Source organism: Ursus arctos, chromosome X (genome assembly GCF_023065955.2).
Source record: "Ursus arctos isolate Adak ecotype North America chromosome X, UrsArc2.0, whole genome shotgun sequence".
Taxonomy (NCBI): domain Eukaryota; kingdom Metazoa; phylum Chordata; class Mammalia; order Carnivora; family Ursidae; genus Ursus; species Ursus arctos.
The window spans coordinates 97113525-97133744 of record NC_079873.1 but is presented as its reverse complement, the minus strand read 5'-3'; the positions used below and the strand labels follow the sequence as shown (position 1 = coordinate 97133744).

General features: G+C 35.3%; 1 protein-coding gene across 19 annotated transcripts in view; it reads left to right on the top strand.

Moving 5' to 3' along the window:
• The window catches only part of THOC2 (THO complex subunit 2), a 110367-nt gene that overhangs the window by 55701 nt on the left and 34446 nt on the right, over positions 1-20220 (top strand). For 12 of the 19 annotated variants that reach the window (XM_057314161.1, XM_044391659.3, XM_057314173.1 and 9 more), the window contains 7 exons: positions 94-289; positions 11222-11263; positions 11748-11878; positions 11977-12078; positions 18535-18631; positions 19236-19329; positions 19757-19837. In XM_057314161.1, coding sequence (XP_057170144.1) covers positions 94-289; positions 11222-11263; positions 11748-11878; positions 11977-12078; positions 18535-18631; positions 19236-19329; positions 19757-19837 — 743 coding nt within the window. The remainder of the gene's footprint in view (positions 1-93; positions 290-11221; positions 11264-11747; positions 11879-11976; positions 12079-18534; positions 18632-19235; positions 19330-19756; positions 19838-20220) is intronic. The other 7 variants (XM_048213838.2, XM_048213837.2, XM_026520532.4 and 4 more) reach the window with 1 other exon arrangement.

Genomic DNA, 20220 nt, shown 5'->3' with positions numbered 1-20220 from the left:
CAAGAAAAGCTTTACTTACTGATTAATATGAGTATGTTAACCTAAAGTGGGGTACTGTATAGTGTACATTACAAATTTTGCTTCTTTTTATAGAGTTGGCGTTCCTAAAGGTGCTAAAGGTTCACCTGTTAATGCTTTGCAAAATAAAAGGGCACCAAAACAAGCAGAGAGCTTTGAAGATTTGAGGAGAGATGTCTTCAATATGTTCTGTTACCTTGGTCCTCACCTTTCGCATGATCCCATTTTATTTGCAAAAGTGGTGCGCATAGGCAAATCATTTATGAAAGAGGTTAGTAAGATTTTTTTTTCCTTCTAAGCAGTAAACTAAATTTTGGAATGAAAATGTTCTGTGTATATTTGTTTTATGTATATCTCTAGAAATAAAAAGAAAAGTGAACTTAAGGTTATGTTGAGTAAGGTTTGCGGAAAGTCCATTGTGCACACACACGCACACACTTAAATTTAGGTAGAATATTAGTCAAGTCCCCCGCATAGGAAAATGTACTTTGGACAAGTGATTGCTTTTTGAATCCCTTTATAATTTTAGTGGTCAACTCAGCTTTCTTTCCCCTTACTTTTCTTCTACTCCGTTATTTTCTTGGCTGCAATTTTGAATCATTGTGATTATGTGTATGAATTCAGACTGTTGTGGATCCATTCTTTTCTAGTAAACTTTTTATTGAAATAAAATGTACAGAAAGTAACACAAATCATAATTGTACACCTCAGTGACCTTTTCCAAACCAAACACCCATGATCAAAAAATAGAACACTACCCCAGAGTTCCCCTTGTACTCCCTTCTAGTTAATACCCTAAGGGTAACCATTTATGCTATTACTAAATTTTAAAATCAGCTTTGAGTTATAATTTACATACAGTAAACTTCACCAGTTTGAAGTGTACAATTTGATGAGTTTTGACAAAGGTATACAGTTGTGTGTCCACCACCACAATCATGATAGAGAATATTTTCATCACCCCAGAAAATTCCCTCTTGACCCTTTTCCTTCAATTCTGTCCCTTTGTTGCTGGTTCCTGGCAACCACTGATAGGCTTTTTGTCATTATAGTTTTGCTTTTTCTAGAACTTCATACAAATGGAATTGTATAGAATGTACTGTTTTTTTGTCTGGTTTCTTTCACGTAATGCTTTTGAGATTCATCCAAGTTGTTGCACGTGTCAGTAGTTCCTTTATTGCTGTGTAATAATAGATAGACATACCAGAATTTATGCATTCTCCAGTTGATGGGCATTTGGGTTGTTTCTAGTTGGGGGCTATTATAAATAAAGCTGCTATGAATATTCCTGTACAAGTCTTTTTTTGGGGGGGGCATATGTTTTTGTTTCCCCAGGAATGGGATTGCTGGGCCATATGGGTAAGTGTATGTTTAACTTTTTGCCAAACTGTTCCAACATGTGTGTACCATGTTGCATTCCTGTAAATGACTTCCAGTTGTTCCACATCCTCATCAGCACTTGTTATTGTCACTCTTAAATTTTAGTCATTCTAGTGGGTGTGTAGTGGTACCTATTGTGCTTTTAATTTACGTTTCCCTGATGATCGGTGATGTTGAGCATCTTTTCATGTTCTTATTTGCCATTTGTAATCATCATATATTGAAATGTCTATTCAAATCTCTACCCATTTTAATTGGGTTGTCTTTTATTATTATTTCTCTGATTTGCCTTTTCATTATGTTAATTGTCTTTTGAAAAACAAAATCTTAAATTTTGATTATGGTTTCCTCTTTGTGTTCTAAGAGAACTTTGCCTAACCCAAGGTCTTGAAACAGGAAAGAATACATAATTTTCAATTGTAAAACAAGGCTACTAAAAGAATCTGTAAATTATTACAAGCACAAATACAGTTTTCTCTGGTGTTTGGTGATTGCATCTAATTTTAATTTTTGACAACAGTAACTGTACAGAAAATTTGTCAGCTTTTGTATATTAATCCCTTGATACCTGAAATATTTGATTTGGCTTTTAATTATTACTTTTTTTTTAATGCTTACAAATTTACATTATGTAAAGGTACTCTAAAGAAATCTGCTGGGCACCTGGGTGGCTCAGTCAGTTAAGCATCTGCCTTCGACTCAGGTCATGATCCCGGGGTCCTGGGATGGAGTCCTGCATTGGGCTCCCTGCTCAGTGGGGAGCCTGCTTCTCCCTTTCCCCCCCTGCTCGTGCTCTCCCTCTCTGTCTCTCAAATAAATAAAATCTTAAACCACTACAATTATCAAAATCAATAAATTAACATTGATACCATATTATTAAAATCTGAGTAGTTTATTACTATACAAATAATTTATTATATAACGTATATAAAAAGGAAGTATAATGATGTTTCATTTTTTTGATTCTTATAATCTGAAAGGGATGAGTCTTGTTAGTAGTGCCTGTTCAGAGAATGAAAGGGTCGTCTTTCCCAGTGCCTCATATTGGGAAGCATATGAAGTCAATCTGTCCCATTACCGGTGATGTTAACATTGATCACATGGTTAACGTAATGGGCTACCAGGTTTCTCTAGGGTACAATGATTTTTTTTCCTTTGTTGCTAATATATATCTTGTGGGGAGATACTTTTTTGATAATGTAAATAGACTCTTTCTCATCTTCACCCACTAATGCTATTCTTTTTAACGGAACATCCTATTGTTCAGATCTCTTGTTCTGAAATTCTTTCTTTGGCTGCAAGTATTATAAACCTGTAAGCAGGAGACCAAACATCCAACTTGTGGAAGTCCTGTACACAGACATATGCATGAACATATGCACAAACGTAGACAGTATTGTTACCAAGACGCACAGGTGCTAGAGCTGTCACCCTTCCCCTCTTCCATCTCCATCTCAGCTCTCCTGTACCTCTGTTCTATCACAGTTGTGCCTGGTGCCTGCCCCTAACTCCAGTCTCTATTTTTACAGAGGTAGAAGGGCAGAAAGGAAGAGGAAAATGTTTATTTTGATCACAGTGTGGGAAGAAATCTGTCTTCTCTCATTGCTAAGGTTGTGGTAGGAAAAGTGAATCTTTCCAACGATCTGAGTTAGAATTTTGATTCATTTTTTACCCATGAAAATATTTCACTGTAACAGATCATTTGTCCTGTATAGTTTTAAAAGGCTTTTGTTGCTTAGTTAGGAATTTAACTAGGGTATGTAAGATTGTTTCTAAAGGAGGAATTTGACCTTAGTTCCAAATAATATAATTAAATGTCTTTAACAACTCATTTATAAGCTTGCAGTTGCTTGTATATATAATTTATGCATATTTTGAAAATGTTGGTTATATACTTATACCACCTGTCACTTAACAGAATAGTCTTCTAGCCTACAGTTATTTGTAATCATTTATCACTGCGTATTTCTTAAATTTGAGGTACATAACATAGGACCATCTAGTACAGTGTTCTTCAGACTTTAGCATACATTAAATCACCTGGAGCTCATCTTAAAACACATTGTTGGGTTCCATCCTCAGAATTTCTGATTTAGTAGGTCTAGGGTGGAACCTACTGAAGAGAGTTTGCATTTCTAACAAGTTACCAGGTGATGCTGATGCTACTGATTCAAAGACCAAACTCTGAGAACTGTTTTTCTAGTATATTAACCAGTTTTGGTCTTTATTTCAGCCTTAAAAGAGGGGGTAGCTGTAAAGAATATTTCTATATGAATGGACAGATTTTGCTGTCTTTAATTTTCTTTAATTGTAGAGCATAGCTTTAACATGCTCATCTGACATACTTAAATGGTTTTGACAGCACCTACACACCTAACGATGAATTCCTTGGTGCTTTTTTGCATCCAGCTGATGTTAATGGATTAAGTTGTTTATGATAGCGACAGTTAATATTGAGCTCTTACTCTGTGCCAGGTCCTGTTCTAAGTACTTCATGTGAGTCAGTTCATTTAATCTTTACCATACCCTTTATGCTTTAGGTTAAGTAAATTGTCCAGGTCACACCATTAATATGGGGCGGGGCTGAGAGTTCAATCCAGGCAGTCTGGATTCAGAGGCCAAGCTCAAAATCATCATGCTCTCCTGCCTATACAAATGTAGTGTGTCTGAAGTGGAAGAAATGATAGGTTATCTAAATTTTGCAATTCTTGAAATTCCTTGCTATTTTAAATTAAATCTGTTAGTGGTATTTTGTTACTTTGTTTATCTCTACGATCTGTGTTCATCTCTGTCTATGTATCTCATCTCCAAGCTTTTCTCTTTATTAAGTTCATCCTTAAGACTTTTTTTCTATGACGATCTATAGATATTTGTGGAGAATCTGCCTTTGTCCTTTGTGTTCTACTTTCATCCACACTGAGTTCGTTTATCTTTTATATGCTTTTTTTTTGGCGGGGGGGGCATGCTATTTATATTTCCATTGTAGCCACAGCATTTCTTTTCATCTTAATATGTATAGCTCTGTTCACAACTTCTTTCTGATATAGTGAGAGTGAATCCTCTTACCTTTCCTACCTTATTTATGATCAGTCCTCCTCCCCACAAGCTACAGTCTGAGTATTGGGTTCTCCTTTTGTTCTTTTCTGTAGTGTATGATAAGGAAGTGAATGAGCTCAGTGAGGCTGAGTATAGCCCTCATTTAGAGTACCTCTGCTTTCTCTTTTGAGGTACTGTTACCTATCCTGTACTAGGCATGCCCAGCCATGTGGGTATGTCAGCTCCCTTGGGCTTTGACTCCCTCAGCCATCGAAGTACAGTTCCTTTGAATGACAGCAGGCTTTAGCAGCTGGTTCTTCCTTTGCCAGAGTTCTGCTGGGCTCTTATTCACAAGAGTTTTTCCTCAGTTACTCACTTACATTGCAGGTCTTATTGTTTGAAGGATTTCGTTGACTTACCTTCCTTGGTCTGTACTACTTCTGGGGTTGGGTTAAGGGCAGGAGCCATACCACACTGTGTGTAGTACCAGAATTGAATGTGTGTGTGTGTGTGTGTGTGTGTGTCTGTCTGTCTGTTTCCCCGTCCCCTTGAAGTTAATAGCATAGTTTCCTCTTTTCCTGGTTGTTTGATGGTGAGTTTGGAGCATTAAAACAACGAGGCAGACCTTGTTCATTGCGTTAGGGATAGGGGAGAAAAATTCTGCTTCACTCTGTCATCTTAATTCATTTGTCTGGCCAGGCTGTTTATATGGCTGTTTCTTACGTTGGCCTTTGGTAAAAGCCAGAGTGCTTTAAATTGATTCATAGATGAAGCTTAGAGAAACCTAGAGTCAGGGAGTCAGAATATTCCTTAGATTGGGCATTGGATGATATTGGGAATAGCTAGCTGTGATAATGATATTGTGGTAATGTGGAAGAATGTTCTTTTTAGGAGATGCCTCCTGAATTCTTTTGAGATGAAATGTCATGCCTGCTATTTTTTTGGTCAGTCAAAAGGGCAAAATGCTAATTATTGAATCTACAAAGTAGGTATAAGAGGTGTTTATTGATAGTGCACTATCCATCCATTCAACTTTTTTATGTAAACTTGAAATTTTTAATAATAAAAATTGGGATTGCTAGGGACAGAATCTACCTTAGAACATTGATTCCAAAGCTCTACTTTATGAACCAGTTACTTTAGAATTTTGGCTTGATGTTTACTGTTTTTTTGTTTTTCTTTTCAAAATTGAAGATCTACCCTGGTTGTGTAGATTAGACCTCAAAGTTAATAATCCTTCTGGATGAAGGTACAAGCACAGCAGAATTGTACCATACTTGTGCTTAATTTGCGTGAATGTGGCCAGACTTGTTCCATCAAAATACTTAAGTGTGTATGCCTAGGGGTAAGGGCGAAATTGGAGGATTTATTTTCTCTGAGTTTGGTTCAGTTTCTCAGGTCTCTTACCACATTCAGTATGTGTCTAGTTTTTAAAGTAATGGGTTTTCATGTGACATGGCCCCTAAATGCAAGCCAGTTACTTGATTTCATCTTCACATAAATTCATGTTCCCATAACAGTGATTTCTTCTAGTGCTACAGGGGGAAAAACAGTCTTGTGTTGGACTTAAATGAAAGATAATGTGTCTGTGTACTTTATAGATAATTTAAGGCACTTTTAAGGGTAATTGTGAGTTTATATAATTTTCATTGTATTCAGTGACTTTAGAACCTAACTCACCCACAGAGTCTTCATTTAAGGCTGTCCCCCAAACAAAGTAATTTAAGGCATTACACATTGATTGTTAGGTTAACTGGTTTCATCGGGATGAGTGGCTAGGTACTTGCTAGTTATGTGACTTTAGTCTGGTCACTTTTCTATGCCAGAGATGAGTGGTAATAATATTTGCCTTATCTAGTTCCTGGGGTTGCAATGAGAATCAAATAAGATATGTCTAAACATTAATTAGATACTAACATTAATTAGGCATTCACCTTTAGAGAGTTAAAGTTGTCATGAATTCTTCAGAACATAGTAAGTTACAACTTTACTTTTGTAAATTGTCACTACACTAGCTTTTGATGATTTGTTTTAAAATGTTAATATACTTCGGGCACCTGGGTGGCTCAGTCATTAAGCGTCTGCCTTTGGCTCAGGTCATGATCCCAGGGTTCTGGGATGGAGCCCCATATCGCATCATCTCCCTGCTCAGCAGGAAGCCTGCTTCTCTCTCTCCCACTCCCCCTGCTTGTGTTTCCTCTCTCGCTGCCTCTCTCTGTCAAATAAATAAATAAAATCTTTAAAAAAATAATAAAGTGTTAATATACTTTAGTCTATCTCTGTCTTTAAATAATAGATACTACTTTAAAGTAGCAGCTTCATTTCCCCATGAGAGCAGATTTGATTTTGTGTAGGAATGCCTTTGACTTCCTTACATTGTAGTGGTAAGCAGATGTGTCCCCCCCATTGTGGAAATTTATGTTATAAATTAGTAACAAATCAAAATTTTTATCAAAGTAAATTTTTATTGCTGGGACTTTGTGAGTGGACTAGTCATGGGTAGCTATAGACATGTCACTTTCCAATTTTAAGTAGATACAAATTTTGTAAGAATATTTGTAAGAGAATCAGAACCTTGCATTATAATTCTTATTGTCCAAGAGACAGATGCTGCTCTCATTGGCACTGTTCGCTAAGCTCCTGTATGTACTTTTGTTATTATAAGTCTCATGCAAAGCACATGAACTCTAGAGTTGGAGACCAAATTGAATCTATAGTATTCTTGCTATTTAATGAGCCTGAGCAGGGAAGAACTGTTAGGATGTTTATATTTGTGCTTATATTGTCACCTGTAATAATTGGTTTGAACTAAGGTCACCTTAGCTATTACTGAATATCTTCATGTGACAGTTCTAATCAAGATGTAGTATCACAGTTAAGATAATAAAATTACAAATAGGATCTTAATTTTTACCATTAGCTATGCTTTTTACTTAAGAGAGACATATAAACATACAAGGATAGGCAGATGTAGACTCTATGTACAAACCGTTTAATTTTAGAAGTATATTTTATACAAGAAAGTAGAATTTTTAGTGTGTACCAGATGCACACTGTAAGCAGTTGATTCAACCCCTGTGCCTCCTTTCAAAGACTGTTTTCTGAAATTGAACCTCAGTGTTCAGTTTCAGAAAAAAAATTCAGAATATAAAACATTAAAAAATATTTGTGAAAAACTCTCATGTCTTGGAGGTTTGGCCATTTATCCATGCAGGGTATAGCAGATGCTATTAGATTCCATCTGTATTCTTTTGGCTCTACACTAGGTCCTTACCATTTTGGTGTGTGCCAGCCTAATTTTCAGCTATTGGCACCTGCATCTCTCTGTCTGAGGACTTTTCTGGACCTGGAAGCGTACATAGGTAGTATAGGAATTGGTGTCCTGGAATTGCTGGAGAACCAGTGAAATGATAGGAGTTAGTATGTAACTACCATGCCTTGAGATGTGATAATCCTAAGTTGCATTTCTACAGACCTTCAGAGTCCCCAGTGGTACTAAGCTCCAGTTAACCCACAGGAATAATTTCCTACTAGTGGCACCTAGGGTTACTTCCCAAATAAACTATGCCTGCACTTGAATAGGGTCTGCTTTTGGGGGAATGTAAAGTAAAACACAGGGGCATATCCCTTAAAACAAATTTCATATGAAAACCTTAATTTTCCCTAAAGATAGATTTACAGGGCTTTTTGTTTTACAAAAGACTTCTATTATGAACTCCATTTATAAAGCAAAGTCATTTAAATAAATCACATATTCATATTCATTAAGTGCACTGAAAATGCCCATTTTTACACACAGTTTGTTAGAACTATGCTCGTGTAAAACAGCACAGTTTCATATCATAATCAACGTTTTAACCAAAGTAATTACTTTTGGGTGGTGAATTTTATGAAACCAAGTATAGCTATTTAGCATTTTCTTTTGTTTGCTATATTTTAATGTGTAAACCACTTCCACAAGTCCGTTTACTGCAGTTTGACTGCTACCCATGTGGTAGGTAGGGAGACTATGTGTTTTATTGTCTAAACCAGGATACTCAAGATGGAAAGGTTGTGCTATTACTTACACTGGGATAAAAAGCGAGAACCAGCATATATGGTCATACTGTGTATAGATGACCATATTATTAATTCTTTGGTACAGATTTGTATTGATTAAAAATGAAATGTGTACTTTCATTTTAGTACTTTTTCATTTAGTATCTCTGTTTTCAGAAATGATGTAGTATCAGTATTACTGATTGTTTCTAAGTGTTTTATAAAATTTTAAGAGTTTCTGATTAAAAGATAAAAACAAAGCTTTGACCCAAAACATTGAAAGGCAATTCATTTATCTCTTCTTCAGGCTCAGTAAACTGATGGCCTTGTAACTTTTAACCTATAGATTATATTTTCCTATTTCTAAGTTATTTTGATGGGTCTTAGTTGGATCCTTCCTAGCAAAGAGATTTTCCTTATAGTTTTAAGACCTAAATGTGAAGTTCTTAGCCTACTGTCTGGCACATAGTGAGTACTCAATAAGTGGTAGTTAATGAGAAAAATAGGGAAGGTGAAAATAGTGCCATACTTTACTTAGATGTAGCTTCAGGTTCAAATCTAGTCACAAATCTTAAGTATTTTTCCTTTTTTTTCCTTTTCTGAAATAAAGTCTAAAGTAGCATTTCAAATATTCATGGGTTAGAGATACTAAAAGTAGGACATCAGTAATAAAGTAATTTATCTAGTTAAATCTACGACTTTTTCCCAAGCTCTATTTCTTGACTCTCCAGAAGCCCCCTCTTGGTGGACCCTACGTTATTTTTTGTGCCCAGTTCTTTTATGCAGCCCTGTCATTTGCTCCCCCATTATGGGACAAGTATGGAACCTGCTTGGGGCCATTTATATCTGATGGTTTGTCTAGGCATAATTATGAATGCTCGATTTTATTCATACTTAAAAATTCAGTTCCTAATAGTACATTGGCAAGTGTACTTTTGATCTTCAAGAGATCCCCAAAGATAGGAACTGAACTGTCTTTGTCAGTTCCTCAAAGATAGGAACTCTGTTCTGTTCATCTTTGAATTCCGGTGTCTGGCCATAGTAAATGAATGAATGAAGTGGATGTATTTTGTTCCTCCCCTTCTTTTCTTCCTCCCATTTCTTCCTGGACTGGCCATTCAATAAAATTTTAGTGTTGTACTGTGAGAATGGAGAGTTTTATATTTACTCTAAATTAAAAAGCAAATTAAACTAAAAGAAAAAGCATCAAGAGACTGGAATGGTTTTTATAAAATTCTTACCAAAGAAAAGAAAATTCTTTTACTTGCATGTACCTTTGCCATTTACTTTTGTTCATCTTTGTTATAGTTAGCCTTTGATAGAAATGTTTCTTACTGCTCTTCTAGATAGTTTCTTGTGCTTTCCATATTTCTTTTTCTTTTTCAAATTTTCCTGGTTATGAAATCTAGAGAATTGACATATAGATATTACAAACTTAAGTATTTAGTAAAGGAATTAGGACAGCTTAGTAAGTAAGAAAATGTTTTATTTCTATGGAGAAATCTGTGTAGCTTTATGAGAATCATAGTATATTAGAAAAGGAGTAGCTTATTTAACTGCCTTTATCCCCAACATAATAATACTGTAAGTCTAGTTCTTCCTAATATGCCACCAGAATTACTGCCCCCCCAAACAAAACAAAACAAAAGCAGCTATCTACTTCGTTTTCTGCCAGGCCATTCCTTTGTAACCTGACCCTTATTTGCTGACCAGGATATATGTTGACTTAACAGTTGTTTCTGTGAAAGGGAACCATATCTTTTTAACCTGCTGATTAAAGGGAGGGGGGGATTGTGTGTTTTCCCATCAGTGTGACGTGGCAGTCCTGGAATTAGTCTTATGTGAAAATGTCGCACAGAAGCTAGACTTCTCTGCAGTAGTGTCTGTTAAATTACTCAAGTATGAAAACATACATGCACAAAATACCCATTTCTGCCAAGAAAATAATAAGCTTGTTAGCTGCATGTTAGCTTTTTCCCCTTCCGTCACTTGGTATTGAATTAAATCCTTCCCAGAAATCTAGATTGTCCTTGGCTATCAGTGCTTCAGTTGTCCTTTTGGCCTTTGCACACTCCTCTAACTCTCTACCTGCCTATATACACACACACAAGTATTACTGTTTCATTTTGAATGAATGGACAGCATCAGCATCAAACATGGCACTTAAGCGGTCCATCTGCAAATCAGTGGCCCAGGTTTTTTCATTCAGTCCAACTTAGGCAGTGGTATGGTCTTTTCAGTAATGTTACTAGTATTTTGGGCTTATTTCTCATTGAGAGTTTAAGTAATGGTGAATTAAAACATAGTTTTAATTTCTTTGAGTTTAAATTTTTTGTGTTACTACTTGAGTCTTAGATTTTACTAATTCTGTAGCAGAAAATCAGAACTTCTGGATGGAAAAATGCAAATGCGTTATAACTAAATTGTGCTGGATACAATCTTATAATAAATACTTAGATCAATTTTAGGATGCTTTGGTTTGTGATAATGAGGTTGAGAAAAGAATTGGCTTATAAAAGTGACATTTAAAATTCATGAATGTTGCAAATGATTTGGAAGTTAGAAATATAGGTGAAATTAAAAAATGTTAATTGGTAATACTGGCTATATTTAAAATCTACACTTGTTGAAAAAGTAAGGAAATAATTCACAACCATGTACAAGTTAATTTTTTTCAAATTAGATGCTAAATTGTGACATCATAATCTTAACCTTTTTGCATTTTATTTATAGTTTTTTTTAATTTTAGTTTCAGTCTGATGGAAGCAAACAAGAAGATAAAGAGAAAACGGTAAGAGACTAGAAAAATCCAGTGTGTCTGATTTGTCTATGTACAGCATATGCTTTAATCACGTGTGTGAATTATTTTGTACTCTACATTCTTAGTATAGCTTTTGCCGTATCTTTTATTTATTTATTTTTATAATGATTTTTTATTATGTTAGTCACCATACAGTACATCCCCGGTTTTCGATGTAATTGCCGTATCTTTTAAGATTGACAGCTCCTATTTTTGAAGATTACCATGTTGAGAAAGGAAGAGGAATAATAAGAGTCCCTCGTTCTCTTGCTGTCCCTTTCCTTACCTCACCTCATTGCTTCCTTAGATGAGAAGCACAAATACCCATTGTGAAAAGGGTGGTGATAGTGTGGGAAATTAGATGTGGTGTGGTAGATCAAAGAATGGCAGTTTTTCCAAGGCTGACATAAATTTATTTTAGGGGGGGATTAATGTGGACCTTTTACTAAAATAATTTTTCCTCCCTTCTTCTTAGGAAGTTATCCTTAGCTGTTTACTTAGCATTACTGACCAGGTACTTCTTCCATCTCTTTCTTTGATGGACTGCAATGCTTGTATGTCTGAGGAACTATGGGGAATGTTTAAAACATTTCCATATCAGCATAGGTAAATACATAATATTTTTGTGTTTTTAACTACTATTCTAGTGCATTAACCTTTAAGTGTTTAGCTTTTCCTAATTCTTCATCTCATCGTTTTTTAAGATACCGTCTGTATGGCCAGTGGAAGAATGAAACTTATAACAGTCACCCACTTTTAGTAAAAGTTAAAGCCCAAACAATAGACAGAGCCAAATATATCATGAAGTAAGTTTTAATTTATTTTTCTTCTTATTAACCTAAAGTATATCTGGATCTAATTTACTTTCTTCCAGCCAACTTATGTCTGAGCCTCAGTTCTGAGGAAGTCCAGGAGTATTTGCTTAATGGTATAGCCGATTATATACTGCAGATAGAATGACTAACAATTTTTGTGCTTTTTAGCTCATTTTGACTACCAAGTTAGTTTTTGTAGTCATGTTTGCATAGCTGTAAAATTTAATACTCCTCTAATGCATCATATTATAGGGTGAGTTTTTTTAAAAGGACAGCCTACTATGGCCTTTGCTCAATTTGCATAATACATTTAATGGCTTATAAAAGGTGGTCAAAGTTCTCGAAATTTCCTCTGCTGAAAGTTACTGTAATAAAGATTTTTCTTGGAGTGCCCAGGTGGCTCAGTCGGTTAAGCTTCTGACTTTGGTTTTGGCTCAGGCTGTGATCTCATGGGTTGTGGATCCTGCCCTTCCTGCATTGGGCTCTGCGCTTAGCACAGAGTCTGCTTGGGATTCTCTACCTTTCCCTCTCCCTCTGCTCCTTCCTCTGCTTGCATGCGTGCTTTGTCTCTCTCTTTTTCTCAAATAAATGAATAAGATCTTAAAAAAAAGATTTTTCTTTTTTGGAAGATCTAATGGAATTATGCAGAACTACCTCCTTGAGTCAACTTTTGAAAAATTTCTATTCTTTTCATTTGTGTGCCTTATTTTCCTGTTATTAAAGATATAAGAGTGATGTTATTTTACTTCTTGATAAACTGAAACTTAATTATGAAAATTGTATACTTCAGATTAGAGTTGGTTTATATGCTAAATACACTGCTATATTACAAGTGTTTTCAGTAGGGCTATTGATTGTTATTTCCTTTATGTTTGTGCAGTGGTGTGGTTATTTTAATTAAAATAGTTCATTTTCTGGTTTAACTAGATTTAATAGTATGCAGTGATACTGTCTGCCCAGTGATACTGTCCCTGGTCACAGTCTGCTGAGGAAATAGGTGTGTGCACAATCACAATCTGGTTTAATAGTTGCTGTTATACAGTATATATAATGTTCTTTGGGAGGATAGAGAAGAGAGTGAGTTATTTCACTCTGTGAAGTTGAGGAAGGCGTGGAAGGAGATGATACTAGAATTCGTCCTTCCAAAAGAGTTCTGGTCTTCAGAATTCCTCAGGTAGTTTCTAGCTTAACAACAGCAGCTAATATTTATGGAGCCATTAATACTTATTTGTGCCAGGCCCTGAACTAAGTGCTTTATATGGATTATTTAATAATACAGTTGACCCTTGAACAAACATGGGTTTGAACTATGCGGATTCACTTACGTGTTTTTTTTTTTCATAAATGTATTGGAAATTTTTTTGAGATTTGGAACAAATTTGAAAAAACTTAAAGACAAATCACATAACCTAGAAATATTGAAAAAAATCAAGAAAAAGGTATGTCATGAATGCATAAAATATATGTAGATACTAGTCTGTTTTATCATTTGCTACCATAAAATATATACCAATCTATTCTAAAAAGTTAAAATTTACCAGAACTTACGTGCACATTTGCAGACTGTACAGTGTGCCGTTTGTAGGCAAGAGAGATGTAAACAAATGTAAAGATTTAGTATTAAGTCATAACTGCATGAAAACTACCTGTAATACTTACTGTACTACTGTAATAATTTTGTAGCCACCCTGTTGCTATGAAGTGAGCTCAAGTGTTGTGAGTATACGCTTAAAACACTGTGTGATGCTAATCATCTATGCGTGAGCAGTACATCTCTCCAGTAAATTGCATATTGCAGTAAAAAGTGATCTCTCATGGTTCTTATGTATTTTTCGTGTTTATTGTGATACCGTAAGCCTTGCATAACACCCTGGGACCCATACGAAGTGCTTCTAGTGCTGCCGTAAGTGCTTCCAAGCAGAGAAAAGTCATGACATTACAAGAAAAAGTTGAATTGCTTGATATGTACCATAGATTGAGGTTTGTAGCTGCAGCTATCCGCCATTTCCAGTGTGAGGACTTTTTTTTTTTTTTTTTGTAAAGGAAATTCATGAAGTCATTGCTGCAGCTACACCAGCAGGTGTGAAAACCTTGTACTTTTTGTGAAATACTTTTTTATCTTGTATTGAAAATGCGGTTGTTACGTGGGTACAGAATTGCGTTAAGAATGAAATATCTATTGATTCTAATATAACTTGAGAAAATGCCAAGTCATTATATGACAACTTAAAGCAAAAGGAAAGTGAAGGATCAGAAGCTGGAGAATTTAATGCCAGCAAAGGATGGTTTGATAATTTTAGAGAGGTTTGGCTTAGTAAAAAAGGCAAGATGACAGGAGACGCAGTTTCTCCTGACCGAGAGGCAGAAAGTAGGTAAGTTCCCAGATGCCATTAAAATCATTGAGGAGAAGGGATATCTGCCTGAACAGGTTTTTAATGAAGACAAAAGTTGCCCTATTCTGGAAAATAAATCCACAAAGGACTTTTATTAGGAAGGAAGAGCAAGCACCAGGATTTAAGGTAGGAAGGAATAGGCTAACTCCACTGTTCTGTGCAAATGCAGTCAGGTTTATGATCTGGAGTGCCCTTATCTATATAGCTGCTAACTCCTGAGCCTTGAAGGGAAAAGATAAACACCAGGTGCCGGAAAACAAATTGACACTGGACAATCCGGCAGAAGGTTCTGATTATTCTAGACTGCTTTTTGACTTCTTTTACGACATGGACCCTTCTATGATATGGGCACTGAAACTAAAGCAAATGATGGAAGAAGGATAGGTACCATATAGAAACATTTTTAAACAAGTAGAAAAGCAAAAAAGTCAGACAGAAATTACCAGGTACTTCCATAAGGTTACACTGAGTGTGCCTGTCTCAATTGCCTGCCTTCCACCTCCTCCGTCTCTTCCATTCTGCCATCTCCGAGACAACAAGATCAACCATTTGTCTTCCTCCTCCTCTTCAGCCTTCTCAATGTGAAGGCAGTGAGAATGAAGACCTTTATGATGATCCATTTCCACTTAATGAGTAGTAAATAATCATTGTGCTATACAGTTAATAACTTCCATAAGGTTACACTGAGTGTGCCTGTCTCAATTGCCTGCCTTCCACCTCCTCCGTCTCTTCCATTCTGCCATCTCCGAGACAACAAGATCAACCATTTGTCTTCCTCCTCCTCTTCAGCCTTCTCAATGTGAAGGCAGTGAGAATGAAGACCTTTATGATGATCCATTTCCACTTAATGAGTAGTAAATAATCATTGTGCTATACAGTTAATAACTTACTTGTTGTGTTTGTGTGTCTTCGTTTGAAAATCTAACCCTATGGCAGGAACTGTAGGAGATGTTTTTGTGTCTTCCTTATCATCATGTAGGATATTGTGTGCAAGACTTGTATGGAAGTGGATAGCCTATCCTTACATAGGCATAAGGTGAATTGATATTTAACAAAATATATGTGTTTGTTTTCTTACTGTTTTATAACTTTGCTTTCAAAGAATTGTATTATTGTATAGTATGCCTTTCTCATAATTGGACTAACTGCATTGTCAGTGTATCACAGATAAGTGGTTTTTAAAAAAAGTAAGTGTTTCCAATACTGTATTATGAATATGACTGTAATGCTATATGCCATAAAAATTTGATAACAGTTCATTCATTAGCATATAGGTTAGGCCACCATGAAGTAATCGTATCAGTTATATTAGGCTGCGATAAAGCAATCATGTTGTTGTTGCTTTGTTATCAATGCGTGAATCATTATACATGTAAATAAATATGAATTTCTTTTTCACATTGTCTTTTCATTTTTGATGTCTAGTATTAGTGATGCATATAACATCTACTGTGTTTTGTATCACATAAGATAATATTGGTGTAGGTACTGACAGACTGTTCATCTTGTAAATAGACAATGTAAACTTAACAGTATTGACAAATACAGTACAGTACTGTAAATGTATTTTCCTTATGATTTTCTTAACATTTTCTTTAGCTTTATTGTAAGAATATAGTATATAATACATATACAGAATATGTGTTAATTGGCTGTTATGTTATTAGGCAGGCTTCTTTCTGGTCCGTAGTAGGCTATTAGTAGTTAAGCTTTTGGGGAGTCAGAAATTATACACAGATTTTCGACTGGGTAGTGGGTTGTTGCCCCTAATCTCTATGTTGTTCAAGGGTCAACTATATATTAAATATTATCAGATCTCTTGAATCTGTGTCTTCTGCTCTCTGCTGCTACTAACATTTCTTTTATCTGGAGTATTATGGTGCCTTTATTCTTTATTTATTCTTTCTTCAAGATCCTTTGGTGACTAACCATTGCCTGCAGGTTGTGTGTCAACCTTTATGGCATGGTGATGTAAGACATCTTTCATGATCTGTCCCTCCCCATTCCCCTTTGCCTGCTAATTCTACCTCCAGCTGCACTGAGCTCGGTTAAGTTTCCCTGAATGTGCTGTGGTCTCCTTTTTCTTTGCATATATTTTTCATTTCTTCTGTTTGTACAGGTTTTCCCTTATCTCTTTTTCCGCTCTCTATCTGGTGACCTCATCATCCTTGGAGGGTGGGCTTCAGTATTAGCTCCTCACGAAGCCTTCCATAACACATACTGCCAAGCATAATTGACTGTTCTTTCTGCCACCACTGTTTCATATACATGTGATGCTATCATACCACTTAGATACATTGCTATGATTATTTTTCTTTTATCTAATTATCTAATCTTTTGAATAGTTTATACATTCACATGGCTTACATTTCAATAAATGTAAAGAGGGTAGATAATAAAAAGTCTCTCATCCCATCCTCCATTCATTCAGTCCTCCTAAAGGAAAAAAAGTAGCCACTGTTTAGTTTCTTAATCCTTCCAGAGATTTTGATGTATGTAGAGGTGAATACAAATATATTATTCTCCCCCTTTGTACTATTGATAGCATATAATAAATACTGTTCTGTAACTTGCTGGATTTGTTTAAGAATGTAAGGTTTAAAAAATAGGTTAAGTCAGTCTCTCCAGCTGGACCAAGCTTGAGAGTAGGAGCTATTATTCATCCATCTATTCTGAGTGCTTAGCTCTTTGCCTGTTATAGAAGACGTTAATATGAATGAATTAATTAATAAAAATATATATCACTGAAGAATATGTGTAGAATTTTTAATGTACTTGGATTTTTGTTGTATTTGTTAGTTGTAACTATTTCACCAGGCTTGAACAATATGATTTTGGTATTGATTAAACTTTGTATTTTGGGAATGGAATGTATTCATTTATTACTTACAGAATTTCACAAGTTTTGATTACTGTTTAAAAAATGAATTTGCTGTAAGGCATTCAGTAATTCATTCAACAGATGGTCATTGATTGTGTTCCATATGCCAGACACCGTGGTAGCTTGAGGGTAAGACATAATCAAGAAAGTATTCCTTTTATTTATTTATTCATTCGTTTGTTCGTTCGTTCATTCATTCATTCATTCCCCTCGAGGGTGGAGACAGAAGGGAATGGGATAAAAGGTATAGAGAGGAAGGTTCTGCTTTGGCAAGTAGGGGGACCACCTGAAATAGTAGTGTCAGAAGTAAGGACAGATGGTAGTAAGTTTGAAGGTAGAACAGAGTATAGCCAAAGTTTCAAATTTGGTAGGCCTGTCTTTTCTGTGGGGACAAAAGGAAACTGGGCCGTGGAGAATGGGAAAGGGAAGCAGTTGATGATGAAATAATTTTGATTTATGGGTCAGTTTTGTTTACTTTCAAAAATTGTTTACATGAAAACCAGAGAACTTCTTCTATCAAGGAGTGCAACATTAGCTATTACTCTATTAGGGTAACTGAGACAGGTCTATGAGGTATTTGATTGCATTACACTGAATTTGATATCTAAACTGATAAATGAGTGCTTCTAAATCTAAAATAATTATGATTTTGGGATGCCTGGGTGGCTCAGTTGGTTAAACATCTGCCTTCGGCTCAGGTCATGATCCCAGGGTCCTGGGATCGAGTCCTGCATTGGGCTCCTTGCTCAGTGGGGAGCCTACTTCTGCCTCTGCCTGCCGCTTCCCCTGCTTGTGTGCTCCCTCTCTTTCTGACAAATAAAATCTGTTAAAAAATAATTATGATTTTCTTCAAGAGGAGTTTTATGTACTTGTAGAGTACGTTAAGAGTTTTTGCTTATTAAACTATTAATATAAAATGGAAATGTATATATTATAAATGTTAAGCATTAGTACAAGATCTTAATACCCTTTGGGAGGATGCCTAATCAAAATAACTTAAGGCCTACAGTAATGTATATGAAGAGTGTGGTGGTTTTACATGGATCCATTTTGGATACTTGGGAAAGAATTGGGGTTTTTTTTTTGTTTGGTTTTTTATGGTATAAAAAAGCTATCAACATTATAAGGAAAATGACTTAAGATGATCTCTGCCACCTTTTTCTCCCCTTGTAGGCGTCTAACCAAGGAAAATGTGAAGCCTTCTGGAAGACAAATTGGGAAGTTGAGCCACAGCAATCCAACCATTTTGTTTGATTATGTATGTTTTGAGGTTAATATTATTTTAAGGGATTTTTCTTTTTGTTGTCTTTAAATCAGCATAAGTAGAAATGGCCTTGATAGTTTTAGGGGAAAAAATCTTTAGCAAATGAAACATTGTATAGTTATTCTAAAAATAAAACAGCATACAATATATTTAACACATTGATCTGCTTTTTTGGTCAGATGTAACAATGCTACTGTTAAACAGTCTAACATTGTCTTATTTACCCATGTTGATTTATAAAAATATTAATAAAGAGATGCATTATTTATTGATTTTAGTTGTTAGAAACATTTGAATAGCATTTCATTGTGATTCAGGCATAATACTTTCATATTTAGAAAGAGAATTTCTAAAAGACATTCGGCATTTATCATTCCAGAAGTCAAATTATATGTCCTGGAATTATTTCCTAATTGGAGAATGTAGCCTAAGAAAATATTTCCTAAGAAATGGTAGAATATAATAGGTTTTATATAAATACAGAGTAGAAGGAAGCTACTTTAATTTTAAGCATTGTTTCTTTTGAAAAACAAAAAGGATAGCCATTATTTAGCACAGCAGTTCCCTTTTGATGAGTTAATGCCATCTGTTTTTTGTTGCTGTCTTCCAGATCTTGTCACAAATACAGAAATATGATAACTTAATAACACCTGTAGTAGATTCATTGAAATACCTCACTTCATTGAATTATGATGTTTTGGCCTGTATCCTTTCAAGTGAAGTAATACATAGATTTCACATTTCATAGATCTTAATGGTGAACATATATTTTCATTCTTTTTGTTTTTCTTTTTCATTCTAAGGTTCCATTAGTAACCAAATGAGGTTAATTCCATTGGCTGATCTGAAGGTTGGCCAGTCAGAAGTTTGTGTGTGTGTGTGTGTGTGTGTGTGTGTGGTGTATAGGGAGAGAACAATGTTAAGTTTACTAAACATGGTAATATAGGTGGAATCTGTCTTGCTTGCTGAAAGTTGGAAAAGTTGATACTACAGTGAGTGTGATTTTCAATAATCTGTAATAACTTGAAGCTAACAATTTTATTTTTTTCCAAGTTGTGTTATTATGTTATTGTTTTAAGGGTCTTTGTTAGAGATAATAGTGACCTAAAATTTTTCCTTAATGTGCAAAAGATTGTATCATTGAAGCTTTAGCTAATCCGGAAAAGGAGAGAATGAAACATGATGACACAACCATCTCAAGCTGGCTTCAGAGTAAGTGTTTTTACTTTTCTAAGTATGAAATTTCCATCTGTTGTAATTGCCATGTTAAGTATTCTATTGCCAATGCTAAGAGCCTGTTTGTCAAGAGGTCTTGAGAATACCTAGCCACTCAGCTTGCTCTCAGAGTGTTTAAGCCTTTGGCTGTGTAAGGAGGTTCATATAGTACTTATTCATTTTCCAACTCAAGAGTCCAGTATTGGCTGTGATAGAATTTGTGCAAGCATTACTGGGGAGATAAAAATTCCCTTCTATTATTTTAGAGGAATTACTCTTAAGGGAACTCTTCTCCTTTCTCTCCTTTCCATCCTGAGGTTGCAGTCATCTTTAAAAGAATAAAAACGTGGTTGTTAACAGAAACCCTAGCCTTGTTTTGT